The sequence below is a fragment of the Gopherus evgoodei genome, chromosome 6 (genome assembly GCF_007399415.2).
Source record: "Gopherus evgoodei ecotype Sinaloan lineage chromosome 6, rGopEvg1_v1.p, whole genome shotgun sequence".
In the NCBI taxonomy this organism is placed as follows: Eukaryota; Metazoa; Chordata; order Testudines; family Testudinidae; genus Gopherus; species Gopherus evgoodei.
The window spans coordinates 76,320,282-76,335,067 of record NC_044327.1 but is presented as its reverse complement, the minus strand read 5'-3'; the positions used below and the strand labels follow the sequence as shown (position 1 = coordinate 76,335,067).

Below are 14,786 nucleotides of genomic sequence, written 5' to 3'. Positions count from 1 at the left end.
ATCCAGTGGAGCCGCCTGCTGCCCTCCTGGCAACCGGCAGAGCGCCCTCTATGGCATGCCGCCCCAAGCACGCACTTGGTGCGCTGTGGCCTGGAGCCGGCCCTCGCTCTGACAAAGATGTTGCCCTTTTGACAATGACCCCTTAATCAACACAGGGATCATTGATATATTTCATTTTAGAAAACCCAGTTCTTCTGTAAATGTGGACTTGTTCATGTGAATGTTCACAAATAGCAATTTAAAAAGGCACAAATATGACTGAATCACAAAGCCATTCAGAATACAAATGAATGATCACAAATGTACTTTCTTCAGTAATTGACTGTTTCTACCATTAATATTTTATTACATTATGGAGGCTCTTAGTATTGACTCCATAGTTAAAGTAGAGTTCTAAAATGGTCTTAGAATGAGCATATAATCTTGCCTTTCTGTAAAGTAATTGTCTTCTTGATGAATAATTCCTCAAAGTGTTAGTTTTTATGGCCTTTGAATTTTCTATTTAGATTTTATTTTATTTCTCATCATAAGTTTTTAGAAGGAAGGCTTTGAAATTGGGTTCTGGACAAAATTTGTCCTTGGCAGTATTCCCTTTCATTGTTGACTGACATTAAAAAAAAAAAAAGAGAAGACTATTTTCCTATATAAAATATGCTTTTTAAAAAAACCCAATTTTGCATCATTTTTAGCCATTACACTTATTCATTTGAGCCAAACCTATATGCTCCACTGGTGATGATTGAGAAAAGTTATTCATTATGCATATACACTTTATACAATAAATGTGACATGCACCAGTGCATTAAGTACTTATGCACCAGTGCAAAAACTATACATGCATAAATTTTATGTGCTAGTGCACACACAAAACCTTTTCTATAGATAAAATCTTCTCACCAGGAACTACACTTTTCTGTCAGATTGTATCCTGCAATGGAGAAGGATTTATGTGAAGCTAAACATAAATATGTGCCATTTATGGCAGCAGCTGGCACTTCTACCGTCATGGGTCTGCCACCGCCATCCCTCATTCGCCTGCCTCATCATTCAAATCTTCACCTTCATTTGAGCATTAAAACTCCTTAGAAATGAATCCACCAAAATCTCTGTTGTTTCAGTCAGGGTTACTATGTCATAGTATACCAGTCAGAAACCCATAAAAAGCATGGAAATGAAAAAGTTCTATTCTATTCTACAGTGCTCATCACTGTAATACAGGATTGGCAACCTTTCAGGAGTAGTGTGCTGAGTCTTCATTTATTCATTCTAATTTAAGGTTTTGCGTGCCAGTCATACATTTTAACATTTTTAGAGGGTTCTTTCTATAAGTCTATAATATATAAACAAAACTAATGGTTGTATATAAAGTAAATAAGGTTTTAAAAATGTTTAAGAAGCTTCATTTAAATTAAATTAAAATACAGAGCCCCGCCGATTGGTAGCCAGGACCCGGGCAGTGTGAGTGCCACTGAAAATCAGCTGTGTGCCGCCTTCGCACGCGTGCCATACATTGCCTACCCCTGCTGTAATATCTTAAGCCACATAACAGTACATTCCCTCTACTCCTTAACCCACAAACACACACCTTACCATTAACACAAAAACCTATTTGCCTCAAATCATGTATTGTAAATCTGCCTCTCATAACACACTTTACCAAACTTCCCCACAGCCCAAAACACCATTAGGCAAAATATCTGCAAAAAACAGTATTGTGAGTGGGTAGTTTGGTATTGTGAGTGGATAATGTTATGGATTGCACTGTCTGTGGTGCATATTAATTGTGGGGATGGTATGTGGCTCTGGATGGAGAATATTGTTAGGTGGCCTTCCCTGTCATTTTCATGCTTTGTGAGTTTTGTTGCCAAGTATGTTGTGTGTGTAGAAACCCTAACTGCTTGACAATTATGTTCATTGTATATAATAAATATGGATATATAGATTTGTAATTTATATGACTAATATGTACACACACATATTCAAATCTTAATACAATTTACAGCAAACAGAAAACCTTGAATTTTTTTACACCTATTAAAATAATTTTTCAGGATTAATCCTTTCCATTTTTAATAACTATTCTTAAAATACATTATATATTATCTATTATATATACACAACAGGTCTTTAACACATGCATAACAACAACAAAGCAGGAATATGTTACAAGAAATTTTAAACATTAAAAAGCAACTAATATTAATGACGTTTAGCATTCTGGCTTATGTGTAAATTCTACATTTTCATAAATTAGTGACATTACAGTGGCTAGCCTCAGTTGTGTTTACTTTTATGGCTGGCTTTCATATACTTATACAGCACCCTTTCCACCACTGCTCTTCATTGCCCCCCAAATATGAGACAAGTAAGGTGTTTGGTCAGTTGGGTATATGAATATTAATATTTAAATTACCTTATAATAAATTAAAAGCCATTTTTAGACTATTTGGGTAGCAATAAGCTTGTCTGTCATTGACCAGATGGGAAGCTATCATTTGCAATATATATATACACCAGTTCTTGGCTCTTTAAGCCTCTTGCAATTGAAATGTACCGTGGTGTGACTCACTCAGAGGAAAAATAAAATGTGCAGACATTCCCTACAGCCACTGAGCTAGCACCAATAAATGCACTGAGAAGTTTTGCATTGGACATATGGAAGAGGCATATGTTCTCTCATCCTCCTAGCTCATGTAACCGTGAACATAACACTAGCTCATAAAAAAAGAGACAAAAAGGTAACTATATATAATATCAGACATTTAATTTTCAGTTTTGTAATCATGGAAGAACAAGAGAAGAGTGATGATTGCCAATAGTAGAGTTTTAGGTCCATAAAAAAGCAATTTCTGAATCATCAAACCAAATCACTAAAAGAACATAAATACTTCATTAAAACTAGTCACTAAATAGTATGATAAACAAATGTGTTATTTTGTTGGAATCTAACATGAAAAATAATGTGCAAAATTCAACCTGTTTGTATTAGACAAACAAAAGTAACAACATTTATTTAAAAAAGGAAAAAATTAAGAGTCAAAAGAAACATTGTCTAAATCAATGTTTACAGTATCTAAAAGTCTTAAAACTATCAAGCTTTCCTCCACCCTAGGTTACTTCTAAAAACAATAAGATGTTTGAGTACATTAAGATAGATTAAAAACAACTTCTCACTTTTTTCATATCTAACTCCAGTATAGATCTGAGCATCATAGCAACATAGTATACTATTATACTGAACATCACTTCTGAGATTAACGAACGTTTCAGTTTATGGACTCTGCATTTCATGGCAGCACACCAGCTTAGAGAGAGCAAAATATAATAATAATAATAATTATTATTAATATCTGTTTGAGGTAGCATCTAGGGACTCCAGTCCATGGATCAGGGCCCCACTGTGTGAGCACTAAACAAAGACACTTGTTTAAACTTTGCTATCACATGAACACAACTCTGTTAGAAGCTGAAACTTACGAGGATTAATAAATAGTTAGGATACTTCAATACTACAGTCTCCTGTAGTTAGAATATTTTTCTTTTTACTTTTTATTGTTCAACTTCATATGTGATACTGGAAATAGGAAAACTTCCATAATACAAATATACTAGGCAAAATATTCATAGCAAAACTGATAATTCTCAAATCTGTCCCTTCTACAAGTTGGTGGTACTTCCATCAAACGTGGGGTATGTGGGTATTGCATTGAATTTTCTGAATAGGTGAAAATGTTGTTGCCAAAGACAAGTACTAAGTGTTTTTAGAGTCTGGTCATATGGATGTCTCTCTGTAGACACACTAGCCATGTTGCTTGTGGTGGATTTGCCCTCTTCTTATTGCCCTCCTATTTTCCTGTGCCGGCCTACCTCGGAAATCACTTCTTCAGTGTATAGAGTGATGCATAGACGCCTGTCATTTATATTCTGATTATTTTTGTCCCACACAGTGGCAATACATAAGTTCTGAGTAGTGTCAGAGCCGCTTTCAGCCATTTCCTCAGACCAAAGTTGCCCTAAAGACCATGTGTGAAATCTTGACCCCTCTGCCAGTTAGTGGGAGTTTTGCTACTGACTGAAATGTGGCTTCCTTGCATAGGAGGAATCCCTTGGGTAGAATAAGAGACAACAATAGCTGCTACACTACACTGCCTTCTCCCTGTAAGAGGTACAAGGTGTCTTAAGGGCATCTTTTTACTCTGGTGATCCATGGCTTAAGTTACATGAGGGAACTGGCCCAGAATCAGGAGATCACAAAAGTGACTCAAAGCTCAGGATCTTGGCTATGGTCTTCACTACAGCAGTCCCTTCCATTTTATCGTAAGTTATTTTAAGAATGGAGCCAGATTCCTTTGTCTTTTCTTTATGTTTTCAAATATGAAAATATATGTTCTCAGAATAATATACAGATTTACAAACATCTAAATTATGAAAAATGAAGTCAAAATAATTTGAGGAGTTATGGGGAAGAGGCAAAGGGATGTCAGAGGATCGACAATGGGCCTGTGAGTACGTTGGGACCAAAATTAGAAAGGGAATGACAGCACAGCTTGTAACATATGCCTTGTGATATTTGCCATTATATGCAGTGAAACAGAAGAGAAATTATTCATTTGCTTTTAAACATGTAGCAAGTCCTGGAAAATCCGGGCATAGTTTTCAATTCATTATTAAATACACACCACTTTTTTGAGCTAGCTCTTTTAATTCCCCCTAAATAAATGCTATGAAAATTGTACCTGTGCTGAATTACATGATTATCACTATTGTATATTTAATTTTCATGAAACAAACATGAAATATTGAAAATCATTCAGATATCGAACATAACATAAATACACTGCTAAAGAGATACATAATGCACTTTCTTCCTCATGACCTTTCTTATAGATCCTGGAAGTTTAAACAGAACACTTTACATCAGATAAAACTTGTACTAATTCAGAAAAGTGCTTACATATTTCAACTGAATTTAAACTACAATAAATATCTAAGACACACTATCAGCACAATATCACAGCAATATCTAACTAGTAGTAACTATATGATTTTTTTTTTCTTATTAATATCAACTAGAGATACTCACATAAGTAAGGAGGACAAAATGGGTGTTATGCAAGATAGCCAGTGTAATGGGTGACTGATATTTGGTTTGGAGAAATCTGATGGAAGTAGCTCACCAAAACCATTCTGAAATGTCCTGGAAAAATAAATTGGTTTTGAGTTAAAAGACAAAAAAAAAATCTCTTTAAGAAACCAATATGAAAACACAGAACTAAAAAAGTTGATTTATAACCTATTTGTTTACTCCCATTGATCAGACGTGAAATTTTAAAAAATCATTTTATTTCTTAGATACTAGTAACTTTTTTGCAGCTGAGTTTTATACAAAACTGGCACTGTACAGACATTAAACACACTGGTTTTATTATATCGTTATTTTTAAATAGTCTCTTTACAAATAAGATTATGGACTGAAAGTAGGCTAAATAACCCAAACTAAGTTACTTTTTTGTCATAGTTTCCATTCCCCTTCTCTTTATAGATAAGTAGTAGGGCATGTTGTCAACATTATGAGTACGCTCTGCAGAATCATGACCCTTTTTGAGGTGGTGATGATATATCTCCTGACTAGACATGCTACCGAGATATCTACTTTGGATTAAATCAGGAAAATTTGGGGTCAGAATCTTTGGCCTGCTTTACTGTGGAAATGGAAAGCTAGCTTAGACGAACAGCTAGGATTCCCAATACAAGGAGAATCTGATTGGTGTAAAGCTGGCATAGATGGCGCAGTGTCATCCATCATGGCCTTCCCAACATAAGGGAACAATTCTAGAGAGAAAGCAAGGTATTGCCAGATTGCACTGGGAATCCCACTAGTGCTAGCACATATTAGATAGCCCTTTGGACTGCTCTAACACATGCCTAGGGACTATGCCCCTTTGCCTCCCCTTCCCGATGTCTCGTGTGTGTCAGGGCAGCTCCAGCACACTTGAGAGGATGTAGTTTCCTTCTCTCCATTCTATTGCTCAAGTGGAATTCTCATTTCAAAAACTTTCACTTCCAATGTTTAATATTTCTTTTTCACATACACTCTTGTGCATCTTAAACTGTTTCTCTCTGGTCTTTGCTGTTCCATAAGAAATGGGTGAGATTTTCTAAAATGACTTAATGGCAACAGATGCCTTGAAAATCCTATTGTATCTAACTAGTACTATCTTGCAAAATCAGTCATGATAGGTTCATTTTCTCTCTGATGTAAACCCATTAGTTAAGATCATTGTTGCTAAGTGCCCTTTGCACTGCTCCAACAGTGAAAAGGCACTTTAAAGCCACCTTCAGCCAATAAGGAAGATTCTCATGGGACAGATGCATCTTGGTTGGCATAAAACTGGCTTTATACCACCTGCTCCTCTAACTTGGCACATGGGACAGAAGGGGGCTTGCCACAGTCAGGAGGTGCTGAACCTGGGAGACTAATATAACTGCTACAGCTGGCATAACTCAGAACAGCTGGAGTCTGCTTTAAATTACACCAAGGCAATTTCTCTTTCCTCGGCTGTGCCAAGTGTGGTCTTAGGGCTGTTTCAGGATCTTGGGAACTGATTTCAGTGTAGTTATGCCAGGGGTGAATTTGGCCCAGTGTGTCTAAGGAGAAATGACACACTAATTTCCTTCTTCCTTCTACTTTAAGTTCTACCAAAATTCCATAATGTCTCTCTGATTTGAACAATTAATGACTGAAATTATAAATACTGCCACATCATTACTTATGTGTGTATTTTTTTAAAGCCTAGGAAATTAAAAGAAAAGAAGTGAGGGTAGCCAGCACTTGGTTTCTGTTTAAAATTTTCAAGTTTCTTTCAGAATAAAAATCTGAGCTTTAATTAGGGGCAATGGCTAGAGTAAACAATAAACTAATTTAATAGTCTCATTTAGTTCAGAAATTTTCTTCTAAACCATAACAGTAGCTCTACTGGGGTGCTCCAAATTCAGGGGTAATATAATATTCTGTAATTCTCTAAGCTGAACAGTGCTGGTTGTTATTGGTAACATTTAGGATTTGTATTGCGTTAGCACGCAGGAAATCCAGTTATGGACCACCGCTCCTATTACTTAATTACATATCTAGACTCAGCCTCCTAATCTAGAAAGAAGGATCAGCCCTTCCCTCTAGGGCAGTGGCTCTCAACCTTTCCAGGCTAGTATATTCCTTTCAGGAATCTGATTCTCCTTGTGTACCCCCAACTTTCACCTCATTTAAAAACTACTTATTTACAAAATCAGACAAAAATACAGAAGTGTCACAGCACACTATTACTGAAAAATTGCTTACCTTTCTCATTTTTTACCATATAATTATAAATCAATTGGAATAGAAATATTGTACTTACATTTCAGCATATAGTATATAGAGCAGTATAAACAAGTTTATGGTCTATATGAAATTTAGTTTGTAACTGACTTGCTAGTGTTTTTTTATGTAGCCTGTTGTAAAACTAGGCAAATATCTAGAGAAGTTGATGTACCCCCTGGTAGACCCTGGATACCATTTGGGGTACATGTACCCTTGGTTGAGAACCACTGCTCTAGGGTACTTCATCACCCAAATGTTTTGTAGATTTGGATGTTTTTGTTTGTTTGTTTTAAGTTTATCCTATTAAAATTCCTTTTTCCAGTCCCACTAGGTAAAGTTTAGAGGTACAGACAAATTGTTGATAAAGTCATTCCCTAGTTTTTCATGATTCCACACACACACTTTCCAAAAAAAAAAACCACACCACCACCACCACCAATAATTCCATCCTCTCATCCATGAGCGGGAAAACGAACTATAACACTCATCTTGCATTTCTTAGGAAAAAGTGGCAATTAAAAAAAAATCAGTGGGAGTTTTGCCACTGACTATAATGTGAGCATGATAAAGCAGCTTTGAGTGGAAATGGTGGCATATACCGAGCAGGGTACACTACAGAAGGGTAAGGGATCATTACAACAGTTACATTTAAGCTTCCTCAATAACACACATGAAGTCTTCTGACGGCTCTGATAAGATAAGATTGTAAAGTAGGTAAAGGAAAATAAAAATATTTCCACAGGGAAACTGTAGAAGTTTTAAAATGCTGGCAATGTCTAAGACAAATTCTTACTTGCTGTAGCTGTTCATAAATTTTTTTTTTCCAATTTAACCAAGTAGGATGCTACACCTCTTAAAGAATCTGCAGTAATAGGAAATAGCAATTATTGACTTTGATGAAAACAGTATTCCTTAATGGAAATCATGATTGATAAAGTCTGAGTAGTAATAAGCAGCCACGTTTTCTCTGCTGGTAGTATATGAGCTGTTGGGGAGATTTTTGGAATACAGCAGTTTGTTAAATACAATCCTTCAGAGCTCTCTTAATGTCAAGCAGGTGGCACAGACTTTTGGATTCTGAGTAATGAGGTTTAGGAGAGCAAACTTCTAGGCAGATTTCAAAAATGATGTGGAAACCTGTGATCGCTTTAAGGAAGCACATTGTCCACATGTAACATCTTCCTTAAATATTATAAAGAATGAAGTGTCTGCTAATAATGCAATAATCCTTTGGTGCCAGCAGTTCTCAGTGTCCACTGCTGGCAATGTAATTCTTGCCAGAAAGAAAATGTAACTCTGTGCCAGACAGTTTAATTCAACTGCTCTTCTGACAGAAGTATAGTAATAGCTAGTAGAAAAGTTGTTTTGACTATAAGATGTATTAAGGCAGCTGCCTATAGTCTCAAAGCGGTGGATAGCATCTGTGAGAGTATTTAATACCACAGCAAGATCCCAAGTTACAGTAGTTTTATTCTCCCGTAGAATATGACAAGGTGAGAATTGATCTTGCAAGCCTCAATGCAGGTGTGAAATGATGAGATGTCTACAAGATACAAATGGTGTTTCCTTGTAGATTTTGAAGGACTTGGTAATCTAAACAATTTAGAATTATGGATAACATGCAGCTGCATGAGTTGTAACTTGTTTTTCTTAAAAAATAGAGAGGTACTTCCAACTGCTAAAAGAAAGAAAAAAAGAAAAGAAAAAAGTTGGAATCTCTAAATACTCCTCTCAGCAGTCATGCTATCATCCTGAATTTTTAATTTGTAATAGCATCTCCTGATTTCTAATACATAATCATCTGAAGGAGGGCAATTAGATCTTTTTCATCATCTTCAGCAACAGAAGGAACTGGTGACTTCTTCTCAACATGAGGCAACTGAAAATCACTCTGCTCCTCTTTGAGCTACCCTACGTATATAGCAGAGGGCAGTCTCTATTTTGAAGGATTAAGCGGGACTTTAATTGTGCATAAACCTCTTGCTGGCCTTCTGAATAGGAGAGAATTTTACTTTGTAAGCAGAGGAGGTAATTAAGGGTACAATTAAATCCAGTTATCCACTGCCTTATCAAGATATACATGCTGCCAAGGTCTGCTAAAAGCAAATTATTGTCACGTGAAAAACACGAAGGGAATTCTACATATCTGAGGATTTTGAAACTCATGAGAATGTTTAGCTGAATATACCACTTCCCTGATGTGGTTTATTGATTTAAGTGCACATCTCAGCTCTCCAAGGAAATACAGATGGTTATTACTATCACTTGGGTATGGAATGTTAGATACATTATTTTGTCAAACTGTGCATGTTAAATTGCTGTGATGTGGCTTGGTCACTTTGTAACATGGTGGACCCACTGAAATCAAGTTCAGAGCCAGGCAGGGTGCATATTTGGGTTTGTTTACATTCTAAGGCCTGGTATACACTACGCGTTTATACTGATTTTAGCAGCGTTAACCGATTTAACGCTGCACCTGTCCATACTAGGAGGCCCTTTATATAGTTTCTGTACTCCTCCCCAACGAGAGGAGTAGCCCTGAAATCGGTATTACCATATCGGATTAGGGTTAGTGTGGCCACAAATCGATGGTATTGGCCTCCGGGCAGTATCCCACAGTGCAGCACTGTGACCGCTCTGGACAGCAATCTGAACTTGGATACACTGGCCAGGAAGACAGGAAAAGCCCTGCGAACTTTTGAATTCATTTCCTGTTTGCCCAGCATGGAGCGCTCACCAGCACAGGTGACCACGCAACAATGCAGTCTCCTGAGAATCGAAAAAGAGCTCCAGCATGGACCGCACGGGAGGTACTGGATCTGATCGCTATATGGGGAGAGGATTCTGTGCTAACAGAATTCCATTCCAAAAGACGAAATGAAAAAACATTTGAAAAAATTTCCAAGGCCATGATGGAGAAAGGCCACACCAGGGACTCAGTGCAGTGCAGAGTGAAAGTTAAGAGGCGCAGACAAGCCTACCAGAAAACCAAAGAAGCAAACGGAAGGTTCGGAGCAGGGACAAAAACATGCCGCTTCTACGCTAAGCCACATGCAATTCCAGGGGGGTCCGCCACCACTACCCCACCCCTGTCCGTGGATTCCAAGGTGGGGGTGGTAATCTCAGCCATGGCTGAGGATTCTGCGGACAGGGAAGATGAGGAGGAGGAAGAGGAGGACGAGCTTGCAGAGAACACACAGCATTCCATTCTCCCCAACAGCCAAGAGCTTTTTCTCACCCATACGGAATTACCCTCCCCGCCCTCCCAAGCCACTAGCCCAGACAATGAAGCCATGGAAGCGACCTCTGGTGAGTGTACTTTTGTAAATATAAAACATGGCTTAAAAGCAAACTTTCTTAATGATTGATTTGCCCTGAGGACTTGGGATGCATTCGCGGCCAGTACAGTTATTGGAAAAGTTTGTTAACATGTCTGGGGATGGAGTGGAAATCCTCCAGGGACATCTCCATGAAGCTCTCCTGGAGGTACTCCAGAAGCCTTTGCAGAAGGTTTCTGGGCAAGGCAGCCTTAGTCCGTCCACCATGGTAGGACACTTGACCACACCATGCATGTAGCAAGTAGTCTGGTATCATTGCATGACAAAGCCTAGCTGCGTATGGTCGGGATGATTGCTGGCATTCAAGCAACATCTTTTCTTTATCTCACTTTGTTATCCTCAGGAGAGCAATATTGTTCATGGTAATCTGGTTGAAATTCAGGAATTTAATTAAGGGGACAGAGATAGCCTTTCCTACTGCGCTGTTTGCCTGTTGCTTAAAAGAAATCCTTCCTTGCAGGTAGCCAAGCGGGAGGAGAGGAGAGGGAGGGAATGGCGCTGAGCTTTTTTGCATTTGGCTAGCAGGAATCTTCCCTGCTACCAACCACGCGGTGGAGGGGGAAGCAAGATGATTAGCAGTGATCTTCCATGATACCAGCCACGCAGTGGCAGGAGGGGTAAATCGATCATACCAGAGAATTGGATGGGGGGGTGGTTTCTGCTGCTGCATGTTAACAGGAAAGCAGCAGCACTGAACGCGATTTGCTTGGTATTTGGGAAGGAGGGCACTGGGTATATGAAGGCTGCAGAAGCCGAAAGACAATGGCTTACCATTGCCACATGCAAGCTGAATTCTGCTGCCCGGACCTGCGTCTGTGAGATCCCTAACACCAGAGCCACAGGCACTCAATATTAAGATGCAAAATGCGACCTTGTAGTGAAATCACATGTGCTATGTAAGGTGAATAGTGTTGTTCACTGTGAAAGAGTATAAGCATTGTCCTGTAAATGTATCTTTTTAAATATTTCTCTCCCTTTTTTCCCTCCCTCATGCAGCTGCAAATTTTTTCAAGCCTCCCTACTCCATCCCGAAAGGCTACCTCAGATAAGGCGGCAGAAAAAAAGACACGAGACAAAATGTTTCTCGGAAGTCATGGAAGTGACCCGCAATGAAAGAGCTCATCTGAATGAGTGGAAGGATGTGGTAGCAAATTACAGGAAAGATGCCAGTGAACGTGAGGACAGGAGGGACGAACGTGAGGCGAGGAGGGACGCTTGAGATGAGAGGTGGCAACCAGGAAGATCAGCGGTGGCAGGATGCAATGCTGGGGCTGCTGCATGATCAAACTGACATCCTCCGACATCTGGTGGAGCTTCTGAACAGCAGCAGGGTCACAGAGTGCCACTGCAGCCCCTGTGTAACCACCTTCACCCCTCACCATGTTCCATATCTTCCTCATCCAGATGTGTAAGAACGCGTGGGGGAAGGCTTTGTGCACCCACCCACTCCACCCCGTGGACAGCCCAACCAAAAGGCTGTCATTACTTTGAAATTTTTTTTAGTGGCCTTTTCCTTCCCTCCTATCCTCCTCCCAAACCACACCCAGGATACCTTGTCAGTTCTCTCTCTCTTTTTATAACAACTTTTTAATAAAGAATACATGATTTTTAAACGATAGTGACTTCATTTCCTTAAGCAAGCTGTAATCGAAGGGGGAGGGTAGGTTGCTTACAGGGAATGAGTCAATCAAGGGACAGGTGTCATCAAGGGGAAACAAACACAACAGTCACACCGTACCCTGACCCGTGATGAAATTCGTTTTCAAAGCTTCTCTGATACGCACTGCTTCGTGGTGTGCTCTTCTAATTGCCCTGGTGTCTGGCTGCACGTAATCAGCGGCCAGCTGATTGCCTCAGCCTCCCACCCCGCCATAAAGGTCTCCCCCTTACACAGAGATTGTGGAGCACACAGCAAGCAGCAATAACAATGGGGACATTGGTTTGGCTGAGATCTGAGCGAGTCAGTAATGTGCGCCAGCGTGCCTTTAAACGGCAAATGCACATTCTGCACCGTTCTGCACTTGCTCAGCCTGTAGTTGAACAGCTCCTGACTACTGTCCAGGCTGCCTATGTATGGCTTCATGAGCCAAGGGTAGGCTGGGTCCCCCAGGATAACTACAGGCATTTCAACATCCCCAACTGTTATTTTCTGGTCTGGAAGTAATTCCCTTGCTGCAGCCGTTAAACAGAGTAGTGTTCCTGAAGACGCGAGTGTCATGAACCCTTCCTGGCCATCCCACTTGGATGTTGATGAAATGTCCCTTGTAATCCACCAGTGCTTGCAGCACCATGGAAAAGTACCCCTTGCGATTTATGTACTGGGTGCCCTGGTGCTCCGGTGCCAAGATAGGGATATGGGTTCCATCTATCGCCCCACCACAGTTAGGAAATCCCATTGCAGCAAAGCCATCCACTATGACCTGCACATTTCCCAGAGTCACAACCTTTTGTAGCAGCAGCTCAATGATTGCTTTGGCTACTTGCATCACAGCAGCCTCCACAGTAGATTTTCCCACTCCAAATTGATTCCCGGCTGACTGGTAGCTGTCTGGAGTTGCAAGCTTCCAGAGGGCTATTGCCACTCGCTTCTCAACTGTGAGGCTGCTCTCATCTTCGTATTATGGCATTTCAGGGCAGGGGGAAAGCAAGTCACAAGTTCCATGAAAGTGCTCTTACGCATGTGAAAGTTTCGCAGCCACTGCGAATCGTCCCAAACCTGCAAAACTATGCGGTCCCACCAGTCTGTGCTTGTTTCCCGGGCCCAAAATCGGCGGTCAATGGCTAGACCTGCCCCATTACCAGAAGGATCTCCAAAGCACAGGGGACCCGCGGTTTGAGAGAATTCTGTGTCCATGTCCTCATCACTCTCATCGCCGCTCTGCCACAGCCGGCTCCTCCTCGCCTGGCTTTGCAGGTCCTGGTTCAGCACAGACTGCACGAGAATGCGCGAGGTGTTTACAACGTCATGATTGCAGTCTTGACCTGAGCAGGGTCCATGCTTGCTGTGCTATGGCATTTGCACAATTCACCCAGGAAAAAAGGCGCGAAACAGTTGTCTGCTGCTTTCACGGAGGGAGGGGTGAGGCTGTACCCAGAACCACCCACGACAATGTTTTTGCCCCATCAGGCACTGGGATCTCAACCCAGAATTCCAAGGGACGGGGAGGACTGCGGGAACTATGGGATAGCTACGGGATAGCTACCCACCAGTGCAATGCTCCGGAAATCAACGCTAGCCTTGGTACATGGACACACACCGCTGAATTATGTGCTTAGTGTGGCCGCGTGCACTCGACTTTATACAATCTGTTTTACAAAACCGGTTTATGTAAAATCGGAATAATCGCATAGTGTAGACATACCTAAGAGGATAATCCATGAAGAATTATCCAGTGTGTCTGGAACTGGTTTTAGTGTTGCAATAGTTGGAGGCTCAGAAGAAAGAGAAGAAAATGTCCCTCCCTCTGCTGCTAGTTTGACTGAATTGTTGTTTAACCAGATCATTTTGAACTACAGCTAATGCACTGGATAAGAAGTTTATAGAGTTCATTTAAATAAAATTCTACTCTAGTAGGAAATTTTTTTTTTATACATGTTGCATTTTATGGTAATCTGTAGAATGGTAAAAGTGTTCTTTAAACTTTTTTGAGGATACAAACTGTCTTTGGGCTCAATCTTGTAAATTGTTGAGAGACTCCCGAGATGTGCTGAATGTCCAAAACAACTTTTGAAGACCAAAAGGTTTACCCATAAAGGATAAAATTCTGTGTGTATGGTGTGAGACCATACTCCCTATCTGGATTATTTTTGATTAATTTGATTGTCTAATGTTTGACAGATTTTATACTTTTTAAAAACAATTGCCAGTAGGTCTCCAGAAGTCCAGTCTGTATTTATGGTATTTACTATGTTTTTTAAAAAAGCAGACTGAATACACAAATTCCATCATTTGGCATATTGACACTCAGAGGGCTCATCAGCAGGGTTGCAACCTTTCAAAACATTGCACAGATCTCTGCTACTGGGGAACTCATGGAGTATCTGACAGCAACGGGAGCCATCCTCTATAGTTCGACCAGAAATAGAAGTCA

General features: G+C 40.1%; 1 protein-coding gene across 1 annotated transcript in view; it reads right to left on the bottom strand.

Moving 5' to 3' along the window:
- KIAA0825 (KIAA0825 ortholog) overlaps positions 1-14,786 on the bottom strand; it is a 226,266-nt gene that overhangs the window by 41,655 nt on the left and 169,825 nt on the right. Inside the window, 1 exon segment of the mRNA XM_030567980.1 lies at positions 5,084-5,197. Coding sequence (XP_030423840.1) covers positions 5,084-5,197 — 114 coding nt within the window.